This window comes from Berghia stephanieae, chromosome 12 (assembly GCF_034508935.2).
Source record: "Berghia stephanieae isolate SIO BIC M18660-M18661 chromosome 12, UCSD_Bste_1.3, whole genome shotgun sequence".
Classification (NCBI taxonomy): Eukaryota; Metazoa; Mollusca; class Gastropoda; order Nudibranchia; family Aeolidiidae; genus Berghia; species Berghia stephanieae.
Window position 1 is genome coordinate 29532163 of NC_088371.1, and position 18785 is coordinate 29550947.

The 18785-nt window shown below is 37.4% G+C and overlaps 1 protein-coding gene across 1 annotated transcript in view; it reads left to right on the forward strand.

Annotated features, from left to right (window-relative positions):
* Positions 1-9874: 9874 nt before the first annotated feature.
* LOC144957628 (uncharacterized) overlaps positions 9875-18785 on the forward strand; it is a 15221-nt gene continuing 6310 nt past the window's right edge. The window contains exons 1-2 of the mRNA XM_078888971.1: positions 9875-10014; positions 17277-18783. Of these exons, the coding sequence (XP_078745097.1) occupies positions 18038-18783 (746 nt within the window). The 5' untranslated portion in view covers positions 9875-10014; positions 17277-18037. The remainder of the gene's footprint in view (positions 10015-17276; positions 18784-18785) is intronic.

Sequence of the window (18785 nt, forward strand, 5' to 3'; positions counted from 1 at the left end):
AACTAACACAAAAATATTTTTGTTATCACTCAAACACAATAACAGTAAGTTCTTGAGATAAATAATTTCTTTAGCAAAACATGCTCTACAACACACAGTTCATTTTCTTTAAATTTTTTGATGTACAATAGAAATTTGAATAAGAAAAATGTTCTTTGTATCGTAACAAATGTGACGATTTTCCTTTAGTTGGTAAGATGAGAGTTAATTTGATATTTTCAAAAAGAAAAATGGAGCAACTCAAATATTATCTTCGTCCTCGTCCTCCCGTGTTGAATTGGTGTGTTATTTGATGCAAACGAGGGTTCACGGCGTTAAACGTGTACCCTTGTGAAGAATTTATGTACCTATTAAAATTGTCCCAACTATCGGGGAGCCTCTGTGATCTAAAGGTAGCACATCTGACCGGTAATCAGAAGGTCTGAGGTTCGATCCCCTGTCGAAATAAACTGATTTTTCGGGGGGTTTCTTTTCTTTCTTTTTTTTTTTTTTTTTGTTTTTTTTGTTTTTTTTGTTTTTTTTGTTTTTTGGTTGTATTTTTCTTTCTTGCTTTGTCTGACACTTTCATACACACTTGTTCAGATCTTTATCTTACATCGGTGCCTGCTCCCTAGTTTCTTAATTATAACTTGATAGTAAATAGTAACATTCTTGCCTTCAATCGCAATGGGTTGCGAAAGAGAGTCAGAGAGTAGATTTTTTTTGTTTGTTTTGTTTTGCATCAATGTTTCATAGCTATTTTAGATGTTTCTATTTTCTTTTCCATCTTGCAAGAACATATTAACAAATCATTCCAATAGATATATAAATAAATAAATGTATAAAGAAGATAATTTTAATCGTATACTATATTTACTTCATTTCAAAGGTATATTTTAGGCAATTTCCTATGTAAAACATACATTTACATAGAATTTCAAAATTTTTTTAATGAACTTTTATAGAGGGCAATATCCACTTAATATGCTCAAAGCGTTTTACAAATGGTCCCTGACCAACAGCAACACGTAAAATGTAGAACGAGACATGACCCATTTTAGGCGATATTACATGTGTTTTCCTTTGTTTACGACCAGGTACTCATGTTTCACCTGAGTACGATGAGAGAATGTGAGTAAAGAAGGACTCAACTATGCGCCGAGCAAATCTCGAACCCAGGACATTCCTATCCGAAAGCGAGTGTCATACCACCAGACCACATAGCCGCACACTAATATTATCAAAACAGGTAAAATCAATTATTAACCAAAGCAAACAACAAGCGGCGCATTGTTGATTCCTTGAAAAATGCTCTTTACTCACATCCTCTCATCGTCCTCCGGTGTAAAATAATGACCTGGCCTTAAAAACCGTTGTCTCTGTTCGAAAAATTGTAATTTCGCCTAACAGGCGTCATTTCTCGTCCTGCATGTTAAGTGTTGATCTTGGATAGGGGTCTCTTGTAAAGCGCTTTGAGTACGTTTAGTGCATATTGCGCTATATAAAAGCTCAATTTTAAACAAAAAGGTAAATACCGACGCTAATGACAGCATTTATTTCATTCAAAACATTTGTTTATTTATGAATTTATTTATGAATATTTCATTCATCCTGTTTTGTTGATAAAAGGGAAACTCGAAACGTTCATTTTATCTGTTTTTGTAATTAAATTGAAGATTACATTCAATTTCACATTGTTATTTATTTTTTCGAGCTTCGAGCAGCAACATTTACATTACCCAGTGTTCTTCAAAACATTGGAAAACAGAACAATAAATCTCGAATCTATTTTTAGCCCAATAATCATCATATATACAATATAATAATTCATTGTTATTTACCAAATACAATTTACAAACGTGTCATACCCTTTAAAAAAACACCTAATTAATAATTTGGCCAGAAAACGTGCCCTTTAAATATTCATATGTACACATTATGGTCAATATCATGCCAAAAACTCCCAAACCAGGGGAATGACTTCGAAGAACTGTCCCAAGTTTGAGAGTGCTCAGCAAGATGAGTAGGGGTTATTTTAATCGATCGATATTTGAAGGACGAGTTTGCTGGCTCAAATAATAAAAAAATTAATACGCGTTTTGCGTTTTGTTTTCTTTTTGAGTTGTTTTTTTTCTTTCTGTTCTTCTTCTTCTCATTTTTTTTTTTGTTTTGTTTTGTTTTGTTTTGGGTTTTTTAAACAGCGCAACAAATAAGTTGAATAAAATTCAGGAAAAAAGAAAGCGTGGTGCGGGCACTTGTATCAATAATGATGAGAAAATAGGGTATGGAGAAGTGCCAGATGAAAACAGAGAATAAAAAGTCACGGGGTCAGTCAGTGCCAAACACAGGATCCAATTGACACGACACACTCCGCCTGGCCGAGAGAGAGAGAGAGAGAGAGAGAGAGAGAGAGAGAGAGAGAGCGAGAGAGAGAGAGAGAGAGAGAGAGAGAGAGAGAGAGAGAGAGAGAGAGAGAGAGGACAGCGAGCGGTTGAACAACCAACCGACTGAGCTATCAAGCCATAGCCTATTTTTCTCAACAGAAACGTTGGCACGACCTAGGGTGTCCAAGCCACATGAACCGTATCTGCCAAGGAGCAGCTTGATACGTTTGTTGGAAAGGTCTGAGATTAATGGATTAATGGCATTAGTCATGGAACATTAACGCAATCAAAGGATTATTTTACACGACTCCAACAGAATGCCTTGACAAAATTTTGCCCCAGAATTCTTTTCTTTATAAATATGACGCTATATATAAATATACTAGTAACAAGCCCGCAATTTCGCGGGGAAAGAACAATTTTCATTCGATATAGTACCCACCATCAATTAATGAGGGCAGATTGGTAAACAACGTTGTCTGTGTAACTTGGCACATCCTCTGTTGATTTTTCTGTGTGGCCCAACATGAAGTGTAAGCCACTATAGCCTCTGACCCGTGACACAGCAGCATACAGTTGCCCGCGTGTGAAAAGGTAAGGTTGTGGTAAGAAAATCAACTGCGAAAATAAACCTGATTAGCAGACGTGAGTTGAAAGACGATCCTGGGGAGGCTTTCCGAATGCTCTTACAAAGGTAAACAACTCAAATAATATTCCCTCAACTAACCCCAAGAAAAAATAAAACCTAGTACCTTTAACTAACCCTAATAGTAATAGGAAAAACAAACACCCTAACACCTTACTTTGCTAAGACTTATGGCTAACCCTAATGTTTAAAAAAATCCTCCGATCTCGAGCTAACCCCAATAGGAAAAAAACCCTCGGACTGCTTTGCACTACTTTTCAATACTTCACAAATCAAAATGGCGGTCGGGAATCAAAACAATAGTCAAATTAGGAAATTTTAAACTTTCACAAATCTATCAAGGTTTGTTCCAGAGTTTTTAGAACGCTTCTATATGATGACAAATTGAAAACATAAACGCCTGACAAAAGATCAACGGTGAAAATACAAATTGAAAGAATACTGGGGATGTAGGAGTTTTCGGAATGTCTCCCGATCCTGGGATCGAGAACTTACCTCACAGTACAGTAGTACAGTACTCTGGTGATAATTTTTTATTGTTGATTGGTAAAATTGAAAGTTTGCCCATAATTCAAAACTAAGTAATATACACTGATCTAACTTACATGAAAGAAAATGGGTGTCTTGACCACTTTAATCCTGAGGTCAAATGAAAATCTGAAGCAGACTCGAACAGTATCAAGTCTTCCATCATAATAATATGTCTATTTTTGGTTTGTTCGGGCGAGAAGCTAGACAGATACAATGGGTACGATCTATATTACAGTTCCATGTGCTCGAGGTCATTGGTCATATTGCAAAGTGTGCTCAAAATGACCCACATTGTGAAGTGTTCACATTTTAAGAATAACCAAAGTTACAATTGGTCATTTTGCTCAGCATGATTCATGGGTATGTTTACAACGTTCATGAATAAAGCAGCGTGTTTAGATACATTGAGAAAACTCCAATCGTTGTATAGCAAAACTTCATGTGATCAATGAATAGGTTGGACGAAAACATGAATATATAGATCGCTCCCATTGACAGTTTGCCGATAACGTTTAACTAAATATTTCCCAAAGCAATAATTATCACATCGATGGCATAAAAACGACAGTAATATCAGCAGTAATATTAGTTGATGTTGTTAATCAGTGAAACTTATTTAAAATTTCTGTAAATCCGAATACCTTAATGTGATCAAGTGAATAATATCATGTCATTATGAATGCCACGATTTGCTGAAAAAAAGACAATCGGACAGCTCCTTACTCAGGTTTCTGTAATGATGTTTATACTGGACAGATAGAGTTGAGAGTGTGGCCATAAGTTAAACCTGGGTATTATCCACCCGAAACCATCACATTGAAAGCATCAAAGGGGCAATAATAATATTTGATGTCATAAATAGATGAAAACTGTTGAAAACTTAGTGTAGATCTGAAATCCTTAAAGTAATTAAGTGAATACAAATAAATAATAATGTGAAATTGAATGTAAGCTTCAATTTAATTACAAAAACAGATCAAATGAATGTTTCGGGTTTCCCCTTTATCAACAAAACAGGAAAAAAATTTACAAAACGGCAGAGGACGTCGGGTGCTTTCTATGGGTAGGTCTAGCGGCTCTTCTCTTTATTCTTCGTATTTTATCCGTGCCCGACGTCTTTATACTGAAGACGGCAGTGCCGGGTCGTCGGAGTCAGTCTCCGGTGTGGGTTTGCCCTTAAGCTTGTTCGAAAAGTCATCAATAATCAATCAATAAAATAAAATAAATAAAAATAAAATTCCCTTTATTCATCCCATAGGGGAAATTTGTCTCTAGAGTCTATTCCAAGGGAAGACTGCAATAACCCAGGCGTCAGCCTCAGTGCAGCGCCGCAGATTGAGCTAGGGCGAGGTGACTTGCTCAAGGCCACAAAGCGCAGCGGCGGGTGATTGAACTCGGTACCTTTCGGATACGAAGCAAAGACCGTACCGCTGATCTACGCTTCCCCCTCAAGATATGAATAAATATTTTTTTTTTTCTGGGCAAATTGACTAAAATGCCCTTTTGTCGCCTCAACGGTACTACAAAAAAAGACAAATTTGTTCTATAAGGAAATAATCACCTCAAGAAATCAACTGGATAGAACTCGGCTCTCGTCCACGCCAACAAACCCCTTTTGTGTTCATTGTGAATGGAGAGATCGTTAAATATTTATAATAATAATAGTAATAATAATGTCAATAAGCAATTTTGGCGAGGGCCTAAGGGTCTGTGGTTAAATTATAGTAAACATCGTGTTCACACAACGCCTACAGACAGTACAGGGGTCCGGATAGCTCAGCTGGCAAGACACTCGCCAAACAAGCAGCAAAGGGACTGGGCCCGGTTAAAACTCTAGTTAAAATTTGTTGGGTTTTTTTTTGTTTTGTTTGTTTTTTTATTGTTTTTTTTTTGTTTGTTTGTTTTTTGTTTTGTTTTGTTTTCTTTTCTTTTGTTTTGTTTTTTGTTGTTTTTGTTTTTTTTTCATTAATGTACTGAGATTGAACACGGATGACTTTGAGATTTATTTCTGGCCCTCCTGTCCACCCAGCAGTGTTTGGATAGCCGGGGGTTTGTTAGATCTAGCAGAAAGTACTTTGCGATAGACTAACATCCTATCAAAAAAAGGTAGCAAGCAATGGCTATTGATCGTTTCACATGATAAAAGGAACAATGTTGACGTCACTCAGCTCTTTGTTATTGTTTTTTGCCATCCATTTTAATGATTAAATCTCACAAAATTGTATTAATCAGACTATAAACGCCCAAGGTTGCACATAGTTTTGTTTGTTGGTACGTTATATCCGGCTGGCAATTTTTGTTGTTGTTGGGTTTTTTTTTGTTTTTTTTGTTTGTTATTTTTTGTTATTTGGTTATTTTATTGGGGTTTTTCATTTATTTTTTTTTTTTGTTATGTTTTTCTTTAAGTGCATATCATCAATAGACAGCGTGGGACAGCGATACGGCATTTACGAGTACTTCGTACCCGAAAGGTGCACAATTCGAATACCCGCTACGATGTGTGGCCTTGGGCAAGTCACCTCGCCCTATCTCAGTTTGCGCGCTGCATTGCGGCTGACGCCTGGTTTATTCCAGTCATCCCTTGGTATATATCCTACAGACAAATTTCCCCTATGGGATGAAGAAAGGGAATTATATATATATATATATATATATATATATATATATATATATATATATATATATATATATATATATATATAAACTGGAACAAACTCCGATTCCATGGGCTCTAAAAAAACAACTCCCAAAGTCGCACCACGGTGCTGTCTTGATTTCAACCAGGTTTAATACCGGATTAGAGGGCCGAGCCAATTAATGAATTATTTTTATTAAAGTATTTTATTTTAAGCGTATTCACTAATTTCACTCCCTGACTTGGCACAATGTGTCATGGCTCAAGGCCAACTCTTGATAAAGATAGCAGTACTATTTTTAACCAAGTTAACTGTCGTACATTGGAAAATCTCGTATTTAAAAATTTGGCCAAGAAACTCGTCCTTTAAATATCGATCGATTTGAATAATCTTCGTCCTGGCAAAACTCTTAGGCCTGGGACTTTAATCAAGACTTTGCCAATTCCCTTGTATTAGAGTTTTTGCCAAGATGAGAGTCATTTTAATTGATTGAATGAAGGACGATTTTTCTGGCCAAATTTTTAAATATGAGTTTTTTCAGAGTTCTTCGAAAAGGCTCTTTACTCACAATCCCTCACCGTAATCAGGTGTAAAATTAGTACCTGGCCGTCAACATAGAGGTTCCTGATAGTTGGGATAATTTGAATATCTCTGTGGTGTAATGGTAGCACGTCTGACCGGTAATCAGAAGGTCTGAGGTTCGATCCCCAGACGAGGTAGTCTGAGTTTTTGGGGATGTTTTTTTTTCTTGTATTTTTCTTTCTTGCATCTTTCTTCTTTTATGTAATATGTCTACCACCTTTCAAACACACTTGTTCAGTTCTTTATCTTACACCGGTGCCTGCTCCTTAATTTCTGAATTTAATATCCTCCTATGGGGTTTTATTTTTTAACTTCGAAAAAGGTAATTTCCTTATGTCGGCATTTTGTCACCCATCGCCTAAAACAGTATAATGGTCTGGCTAGTCTCCAAAAATTGAATATACGATAGAAACTAGCAGGCTTGGGTTAGGTTTTATAGGTTTTATCGAGGAGAATGAACGTAATTTCTTAACTGATAATGACTAAAATTTCACATTTGGGTCATTTCAACTCCCAAATCCCTCTTTATGACATCCAGTTTACGACTTGCGGCAATGTGGTCCTTTCCCCTTTCTTTTCATTGACGCTGAAATAAAATAGAATAAAATGAGCTTTTATATAGCGCAATATCCACTAAATGTGCTCAACGCGCTTTACAATGGGTCCCTGGCCAACAGCAACAATCAACATTTAGGATGGGACATGACCCCTGTTAGGCGATGTTACAATTTTTTCGGACAGAGACAACGCTCTTAACGGTCAGGTACTCATTTTACACCTGAGTACGGTGAGAGAATGTGAGTAAAGAGCCTTCTCCAAAGACTCAACTATGCGCCGACTGAGGCTCGAACCCAGAACCATCCGATACCAAGCGAGTTTCATACTGCTAGACCACATAGCCGCGCAAAAAGAAGTCCTCCAGAGCCATAATCCCCATGGAGCCTGAGTTTATCCCGGCTTCTATAGTGTGAAACGGACAGTTGCAATTGCTTGCTATCCTTTGGATAGGACGCAAAGTACTTACCGCCAAATAATCTAACAGACTCAGCTACCCATTCACCGCTGGGTTTCAGAAAAAAAAAATCTCGGCTGAAGCCGGGATCGATCTTGGTCCCTTTGCGTGTGAAGCGAGTGCTCTACCCACTCAGCTATCGGCACTCCCAGTTGAGATTATAACAATGTAAGATTGACTGGGTTATGTTACCGGCTTACTCCATGTGTAGACGGCGTTGGTCTGACAGTGATTGACATCAATCATATGCGGCTATGTTGTCTTGTGAGATGACGCTCACTTTCGGATAGGACGGTACAGGGTTCGAGCCTCGCTCGGCGCACAGTTGAGTCACTGGAAAAGGCTATTTACGTACATTCTCTCCCCGTACTCAGGTGTAAAATGAGTACATGGCCGTTAATAGCGTTGTCTCTGTCGGGAAAAAATTGTAATATCACCTAACAGGCGTCATGTCTCGTTCTAAATGCTATGTGTTGCTGTTGGTCAGGAACCTTTTGTAAAGCGCTTTGAGCACATAGAGTGGATATCCGCGATATAAAAGCTCATTTAAAAAAAAATTCTTATTATGTAATAGATAAAAGGCAGAAGAAGAAGAAGAAGAAGAAGAAGAAGAAGAAGAAGAAGAAGAAGAAGAAGAAGAAGAAGAAGAAGAAGAAGAAAGAGATAATATAGGAGAAGTAGTAGGCGGAAGGGGGTAGAGTAAGAGGAGGAAATTGAGGAGAAAAGGGAGGAATAAGAGGAGGTGGAAGAAGAGGAGGGGCAGGGAAGATTCATCCCATAGGGGAAATGTGTCTTTAGGGTCTATTCCAAGGGAAGACTGCAATAACCCAGGCGTCAGCAACAGTGCAGCACCGCAAACTGAGCTAGGGCGAGGTGACTTGTTCAAGGTCACACAGTGCAGGGGGTATACGAACCCGGTACCTTTCGGGTACGAAGCAAAGACTGGGAGGATAATTCATGAACTTGAGCTTTTATATAGCACAAAATGTCCACTAAACGTGCTCAAAGCGATTAACAAATGGGTCCTGACAAACAGCAAGCAATCAACACGTAACATTTAGAACGAGACATGAGGCCTATTAGGCGATATTGCATTTGCATATATACACATTATGTAGACTGGGTACCAGATTAAGCTACGTTATTCCATGTTTAGTCGACACTGGTTACACATTGATTGACATAAATCACAAAATTAGCTCTACTTGGTTTGTAAGAAACTTGCAATTGGGGTGGATTGCCTTGGGTTCGAATCTTGTCATTGCATACAGGTATTAATATATATATTTTCAGTAAAAAAGGGTATTACGTAAAAGAATTCACAAATTCGGGAGACATTTTCTGAAAAAAAATATGTATGAATCATTGCCAGAAAAAGCAGAGAGAAAAATACGGCTATGTGGTCTTGTGGTATGACACTCGCTTTGGGATTGGAAGGTCCTGGGTTCGAGCCTCGCTCGGCGCATAGATGAGTCCCTGGAAAAGACTTTACTCACATTATCTCACCGTACTCAGGTTGTAAATTGAGTATCTGTCCGTTAACAGCGTTGTCTCTGTCGAAAAAGAAAGTTATAATATCGCCTAACAGGTGACGCCTTGTTCTATATGTTACGTGTTGCTGTTGTTCAGGGATCCTTTGTAAAGCGCTTTGAGCACGTTTAGTGGATATTGATCTATAAAAATAGCTCAAAGGTTTTTTCTCCCTGCTTTGTCCGACACTGTCTCATACCCACTTCTTCAGATCTTTGAAAAGCATGCGCAATACACAAAAAAAAAAACAACAACAACAACAACAACCCTATCACGTTTCTTATCGCTTGTCACATTTGTCATAATTTGTTACATTCATTCAACTGGAGACGGCATTGTAACGCTATGTTTGATTGGTAGAGGAATGATTAATTCTTCAGCTTATCTTATGAAATTTGCTACCATATTTTGGTTTCGATTGAATGAATGCAACACAACAATAAGACGTTAAGCCCTTATGACGAACCTGGCAGGCAATCAGCACGCTTACATCCAACGTTGGTTGGAAATACTGTCTTGTTCCTAGAAAAGAGAAGTTATTGTCGTGGTTTATAATAGTTATGCTTAACCTTGTTGATGTTATTGTTCAATCAGATAGCGTACCGTAAGGAGCTGTCGATCTGTTCTGGTGCCAACCATAAGTTTTTAAGTGATTCCTTTCAGAGAACTCCAACAAATAGTTTATAATAATTCAAGCTGCATCTTATTGTTTAGGTAAGCTACTGTTAGATTATTAGTTTGTTTGTTTGTTATTGTTTTTTTTGTTGTTTTTTTTTTGGGGGGGGGTTTCTTTCTTTCTTTTTTTTAGTTATGTTTTGTTTGTTTGTTTGTTTTTATCATTCCAATCAAGTGATCAAGTTTTATCGTAATTTCACAATATCTAAGATCCTTCCATTCAATAGGCCTCTTGATTAATACTCTGGTATAGTCGGTCGTTTCGAATATATGAAGATAAAAAGAGGAGGAGGAGAAGAAGAAGAAGAAGAAGAAGAAGAAGAAGAAGAAGAAGAAGAAGAAGGAGGAGGAGGAGGAGGAGGAGGAGGAGGAGGAGGAGGAGGAGGAGGAGGAGGAGCGGTGTTTTGTCGGTAGAAGAAGACAGAAGCCTATTGAGAAGACTCAATGACTATGGCATTTCAGGCAATTTATACTCATGGGTTGATTCATTTCTCGCCGGCTGCACACAGAAAGTAATGGTTGAATACAAAACTATCGTCACCACTGCCAGTGCTATCAGAAGTACCTCAGGGGTCGGTACTTGTAACGCTACTTTTTCTTGTTTATATCAACGATATGCCAGAACGAATATCCCCAGGTTCAATTATTCGGTTGCTTGTAGACGACAGTTTATAATACGGATAAATAAACTCAGAGAAAGACGGGGTCATTCTACAACAGGACCTCTCAAATCTACAAGAATAGGAAAGCGAGTGGAAAATGGAGTTCCATCCCCAAAGAAATGTCAAGTCATCCGAATAGCCAATAAAAGGAGGATAATTGACAATGGCTACACAATCCACAATGAAAAAATGAAAAATGAAACAAAGGCGGATTATCAAGGCATAGCAATCGACGACAAATTAAGATGGAAAACCTCATATTGAACAGATATGCAACAAAGTCGATAACACCCTTAGCTTTCTACGTGGGAGCCTATCCTCATGACCCACAAGAATGAAAGAAAAGTGCTACAAAATATTTGTGTTTTAGAATACAACAGCAGCACATGGGACCCGACTACATCAACATCAATCAATAAGATAGAAATGATTCAAAGACGGGCCTGTCGATTTGATTGTAATGATAGAATCGACAACACTCTGTAAAAGACATGATGGAGCATTTAAACTGGAACCCACTTATTGAACGGAGAAAAACGCAAAATATGTCGTTCAAAGGCTGACAGGGAACGACCACCATCCCTATCAACGCATTGAAAAACCACAGAGGAAAAGACAAGGCTTAATATGCATTACCATATTCCAGAATTGATGCTTACAGACAGTCGTTCTTCTCCAGTGCGCATGGAACAGCATCCCTGAAAATGTCAGAGCAACCAAAAACCCGACAATATTCTATAGTTATCTGGACCAGTTTAAAACCAATGGATGGATATCACGTCAATGCCACCCCCCCCCCCCCCCCCCAACCACCACACAGAGTTGAGTCAATCTTCATCACATGAAGCTGTGCAACTATTGTTGGATTGGAATGGATTGGATTTGATAAACTAGATGCCTGAAATCAAATACAATGGCATTCATGATTCCCCTGGGACCTCTTATTGACTTATCTTATTGTCTGTCAAGCTATTTACTTGGATGCCTTTTTGACTATTATTTTATAATATGAGCCTTCAGTTCTTCAATCAACATACAGTGCATCCTCTTATGAAAATTACGCCAATAATAATAATAATAATATAATAATAATAAAATAATAAATATAAAAATAAAATAATAATAATAATAATAATAATAATAATAATAATAATAATAATAATAATAATAATAATAATATAATAATAATAATAATAATAATAATACGAGTGAGAGTTTCGGGGGAATGGGGTTGATATGGCATTGCTGTTTTAAGAAAACAAAAATTAAAAAACAATTAAGAATGCCAACTTGAAATTCTTCAAAGTAATACACACTTAAGGAAATGCGATCATATAATAAATGGTCAGTAAATTTTTAATATAAATGTTAAATCTCACAGAGATAATGTTTTATGTCACCATAGAGACATTTTTTGATAAAGTATGTGGACTTTGAATTACAAATAAATTTTAAATTATTAACATCAATTTTGTCATAACATTTTGATTCTCAAATTTGTAATGTTCTTATAAAAATTCCATAAGCTAAAGCTGTAAAATGGTGACACATTATGCTACAATATGGAGGTCATTCTTTCATTAGTTTTTGTCGAACATTTGCCACAAGATTGTTATATTTTTTTATTCGAGACCGCCAAATTTGGTCGCAAAACGGGTATCAACACAAATAAGTTATATTTTTCACAAAAAATATTTTTAACAGAATGATTAAAACCGCCCAATATAGGTTTGTTGTTGTTGTTTTGTTTTTTGTTTTTGTTTTTTGGTTAGAAATGACCCAAACCGCCCCTTAAAGTTAACTATAGCGACTACAATTTGTATCTCATCAAAATTACGATTTTTTAATAAATTTTAAAGTAGGCGGGTCTGCATCAAATTATACCAATCCGAAATTATACCGTTTTCAGGCGTTCGGATACATTTTATAGTTCACTCCGACACAATAGCAGGTATATACCCCGGGTCACCGTTACAAAAAAAAAAAAACATTAAAATAGCTTTACAGTGTTTAATCTTACATTCAGCTCGCCCCTTTGTTTCCCGTGAAGAAGAAGAAGAAAGAAGAAGAAGAAGAAGAAGAAGAAGAAGAAGAAGAAGAAGAAGAAGAAGAAGAAGAAGAAGAAGAAGAAGAAGAAGAAGAAGAAGAAGAAGAAGAAGAAGAAGAAGAAGAAGAAGAAAGAGAAGGAAGAAGAAAGAAGAAGAAGAAAGAAGAAGAAGAAGAAGAAGAAGAAAGAAGAAGAAGAAGAAGAAGAAGAAGAAGAAGAAGAAGAAGAAGAAAAGAAGAAGAAGAAGAAGAAGAAGAAGAACGGTTAAAAGCTTAGATGAAAGTCAGCAAGCATGCAATAAAAATATAATTAGACCACAAAATAGGCTAGGAGAGCAGAGAAAGAAAAATAAAAATAAGAGAAGAAGGAGAAGAAGAAGAGAGAGGAGAAAGAAGAAGAAGAAGAAGAAGAAGAAGAAGAAGAAGAAGAAAAAGAAGAAGAAGAAGAAGAAGAAGAAGAAGAAGAAGAAGAAGAAGAAGAAGAAGAAGAAGAAGAAAGAAGAAGAAGAAGAAGAAGAAGAAGAAGAAGAAGAAGAAGAAGAAGAAGAAGAAGAAGAAGAAGAAGAGAAGAAGAAGAAGAAGAAGAAGAAGAAGAAGAAGAAGAAGAAGAAGAAGAAGAAGAAGAAGAAGAAGAAGAAGAAGAAGAAGAGGAAGGAGAGAGAGAGAGAGAGAGAGAGAGAGGAGGAGAGGAGAGAAGAAGAAGAAGAAGAAGAAGAAGAAGAAGAAGAAGAAGAAGAAGAAGAAGAAGAAGAAGAAGAAGATATTCTCACCCGTTCACTGCAAAAACTATTCAAAACGTCTTTTGTACAGATTTTTTTCTAGGTCATTGCGCATGTACAGGAAATTAATCGATAACGTTTTAGTGTCGCTTTGATTTTGGTTTTATGTCTTGTTTTGTTTTTTAAAGGGAAACGAGACAATAAATAAGGGGCTTTTAAACGCTTATTTTGTTCTATCTATATATAACCGTTCATGATTTTATTCGGCTCCATTAAGTATCACTTCATTTAATCTGAACAAAGAATCAGTTCATTTAATCTGAACAAAGATTGAGTCTATATTTAGATCAATTTAGAAAATCACCTCACGATTTAACAAGATATAGAAGATTGCAATATTCTTTTTTTTTATTTGCTTTTGTTTGTTTGTATGTGTTGTTGTTTTTCATGCTATTGTTTGTTTTATTATTTTTTTTTTTGGGGGGGGGGGGGGGTGATTCTTCGCAAAGTCCCAGGTTTGAGAGTTGTTTTATTTTTCCAAGATGAGGGTCATTTTAATTTATCGGTATTTGAAGGACGAGTATTTTGGCCCAAATATTTTTTTTATAATCGCTTTGTGAGGCTTGTAATTGAGTCCTTGGAAAATACTCTTTACTCATTCTCTCACCGTACTCAAGTGAAAATGAGTACTGGGCCGTTCACAGCGTTGTCTATGTCTGAAAAAATAGTGATTTCGCATAACAGGCTTGCTTGTTGCTTGTTGCTGAACCTTTATTGTCTGATCAAAATCTTCTTCTTTTTTTTTTGGATCGATAGAATTTAGCGAGAAATAACATCATAATGCTGGCTGTCTAAAACCAATCACAAAGAGATGAGTGACGTCAAGTTCGTTCCGTCTATATCGGGTAGAACAAGACACAGAATAAGGAATGATTTTTAAGTGCAAAACTATCCGAATAACGAAATAATGTGAGTCATTTGTAGTTTTTTAAAACTACATTGATTCCCAACGATTGATTCCCTGCAATGGGAACATCATATTCACAATATTGATATAAGGCCTTCAAAACATTACATTTCATAGAGAAATCGTCATCAATGTCCCGAAAAGACAAAGGCACATGCATTTATTCAACTTGTGAGACCTATTATGCGGCTGGCTATGTGGTTAATGGTATGACACTCGCTTTCGGTTCGGAAGGTCCTGGGTTCGAGCCTCGCTAGGCGCATAGTTGATCCTTGGAAAAGGCTCTTTACTCACATGCTCTCACCGTACTCAGGTGTAAAATGAGTACCTGGTCGGTATATGTCCGAAAAATTGCAATATCGCCTAACAGGCGACATGTCCCGTCCTACACGTCAAGTGTTGCTGTTGGCCAGGGATCCCTTGTAAAGCGCTTTGAGCACGTTGAGTGGATATGGCTTATCTCTTCTCTATTTCCATGCCTGTCCAGCTTCGGATACTGCAGAATTATCTCTCCCATCTCCCTGTCTCTTGCTTTTCAAACAGCTCTTGGATTGTTAGGCTCTATATAAAAGCTCAATTTTTTTTTGATTTTGGAGTATGTTTGTACTGCATGGGATCCCTACAAAATTACGGACATAAAAGCCATTGAAAACATTCAGAGATCAGCTGCAAGACTTGCCACAAATTGCCACAAGACGGAACCGGGGTGTGTGACAGCAGCTCTAGACACACTAAGATGGCCAACACTCCAGTCTCGGAGAGAGAACGTGCGCATTCAACTATTTCACAAAACAGTTAAAAGCAAACAATCAGCCATAAACATTCCAATCTACATTCACAATTCAAAAAACAAATACTCGACCAGGCTTCATCACACCGACAGATTCCACAAGCCATTTGCAAGAACAAACACATACAAATACAGCTTTTCCCCTCGAACAATACGTGCATGGAACAAACTACCACATGACATAATAGATATCACAGACCCAGCATCGTTTCAATGCGTTTTCCACATATTATATAAAAACACCGGGAGGATTGAATGACTTGAGTGACAGGATTCGTGTGGTGTGATAGGTAATGTTTATGTGTATAAGATTTGTGGTGATGGGCACAGTGTGTGTGTGTGTCTGCGTGTGTGTTTATGTGTTTGCGTTTGTTTGTGTGTATGTGTCTGTGTGTGTGTGTGTGTGTGTGTGATTGAGTGACTTGAGTGACAGGATTAGTGTGGCATGAGAGGTAACATTTATGTGTATAAATTTGTGGTCATGGGTACAGTGTACCTTTTGCATATTATGGACTTGAATGATTGCATACTAATTCGACTCAAATTGTATACTATTGATTACCAACAACTATAGCATACTAATTAGACTCAAACTGTACACTATGTAGCATACTAATTCCACTCAAATTGTATACTATTGATTCCCAACAACTATAGCATACTAATTCGACTCAAATTGTATACTATTGATCCCCACAACTAAGCATACTAATCCCCTCAATTGTATACTATTGATTCCCAACAACTATAGCATACTAATTCGACTCAAATTGTATACTATTGATTACCAACAACTATAGCATACTAATTTGGCTCAAATTGTATACTATTGATCCCCAACAACTAGAGCATACTAATTCCACTCAAATTGTATACTATTGATTCCCAACAACTATAGCATACTAATTCGACTCAAATTGTATACTATTGATTACCAACAACTATAGCATACTAATTTGGCTCAAATTGTATACTATTGATCCCCAACAACTAGAGCATACTAATTCCACTCAAATTGTATACTATTGATTCCCAACAACTATAGCACACTCACTGAACTCAAATTGTATACTATTGATTTCCGACAATGATAGCATTTTAAATCGACTCAAATTGTATACCATCGATTCCCAACAACGAAAACATCAAATCGACTCAAATTGTATACTATTGATTTCCCACCCTCAAATTGTATACCATCGATTCCCCAAAACTATAGCATTTTACATTGACGCAAATTATATACCATTTATACACCTATTTACAAATCAAGTAAGGCATTACCGGTTTAGCTCGAGATTATAACAGAATGATAAGAATATCAAAGTGAAAAATTAGAGAGTATGTACTGATAAAAAAAACAAATCAAAATCTGAAGATCTATATAAAATAATGCCAGACAGACAAAAGCTCTTCAGGGCCATTAGCCCCATGGATCCGGAGTTTATCTCAGTTTCTATAGCTTGAAATGGACTATAACAATTGCTTACTATCCATTGAATAGGACGCGAGTCCATCGCAAAGTATTTTCCGTGGGTTATAACAAAATTAGCTACTCAATCACTCCTGTCAGGACAGGTGCTCATTAAAAAAAATCTCAACTGCACCCGGGATCGATCTCGGTCCTTTTATGTGTCAAGCAAGTGCTCTGCCAACTGAGTTATCGGGGCCCCCTGTGTCAGACCGTAGCCACCGTTAACTTATAGCCTGACACTAAAACCCACTAAGACCCATACTTTGACGTCATTTTTAGGTTATTGGACAGCCTAGTGAGTTAACGTTAGCAGTGCTCAAGGAAACAAGTGATCCCATCGGTTGAACTGTTGAATAGAACTCACGATTTATTTTCTTTTGTGGCCAATGACTTGTCTTCTGACGTCATTTGTTGGCCAGGATCAGGCTTTAAGTTTACGATGGCTACGTCAGACAGAGCAGAAAGAAAATTACAAGAAAATAATCGTCCCCAAAAACTCAACCTGCCTCGACCAGGGATCAAACATCAAATCTCCTGATTGAAAGGGCAAGTTTCATATTAAAGGCAAATTCTGCAACCCTATTTTTATTCTTTAGAGTTCTTTTGCTTCATATCCTCAAATGTCCATATTTCTATTTTCCAGACAATTCTCCTAGAACATCAACACCCAGACGAGCATCCTTTGCCGGATTCAGCACGTCATTCTCTCGACCTTTGACCTCACCAGCTTTGATCTCTGGGCGTCGTCGAAGTACCAGTGTGACGTCATCAGTAGCCCATCTTCTGTCACGATCTCGTCAAGAACTGACGAGCCTGTCTCTGACGCCTTCTCCGAAAACTCCCCGTCGGCACAGCGTGTTTGATTTTGGTCATCAGCACCAGAACAATAATACAGAATTTTCATTGCCAGAAATCAGATATAGTGAAAGTTTTGACAACATCGTCAACAACAATAAAAATAGTATCAATAATCATCTTCATCATCACCGTCGTATAAACGACCATTCTGACAACAGGGCTAAAAACAACAATATTAACAATTACAGAAACAATAGCTACCGTGATTGTAACATTTCACCCATAAATCAGAATAAACTATCATCCGGAATCATATACGTCAACAAAAATAATCCTAGTCCAAATAGTAGTATTGACAACGTGTGTAAAATCATCGACAACGAAGGACCAAGCATTGCCCAGCGCAGACGTTCTTTGGCGGGTTTTTCTCGACCAGTTTCTGTGACAATAAACACCTCGAACACAAACATCAATAATAAACACGATACTAAAACCAACGATTTTATAGATAAAAAGAATAAGAGCAGCAACGACCACGAGAACAGCAAGAAGAATAATAGCGACACCTTAAACTGCAACTGCAGTAACAACAACATCACAAAAACAATGACAGTTGGCAACGAGCGAAGAGGGAGCGAAACAAAAATAGCCGATATTAAAACGCAAGTATCAAGACGCAACAGTTTGGGCAACCGCGGAACGGCAGCCAGTCTTAGCAACAGTAACAGCAACGCCATCACCACCACCACCAACAACAACAACAAAACCAGCAAGACACTTCAAGAACCACAAAACGCAACGATGGCAGGAAAATCACCCACAAGACTGACCACACGAAGAGGCAGCACTGACTCTAACTCGTCCTCCTCTTCTGTATCTCCAAGACTAAGGAAGAATTTTCGAAAACTATCCCTGACAGCAGCTGAGGAGTTGAGCCACAACGAAACGGTTGTCTTGATTCACCGAGACGATGATGAGCCAGAAATGATTTCTCCAGAGAGCTCAAAAGAAGGTTCCATGTTTTCGAGAAAACCAAAACGCCGAGCTTCGGAACCAGCAGTCGGTGGACATTTTCTACTCTCTCTACAGAATAATGCAAATGGCGCACAAAACCACAACGGGAATGGCAACAATACTGCGAGTGGAGGCATTCCTTTGAGACAAGCTATTGAAGAGGAACTTCCTTCCGGTATCGTTGCCGAGGAAGATGAGGACATATACAATAAAGAAACGGAGGAGAAAAACAATTTAGACAAAAAAGATGGTCAAAACTCGACAAAACCTTCAACATCTTCCGAAATGTCGTTATCTTCATCATCATCGTCAATTTCTTCGTCAAAGACGAAAAATTCGC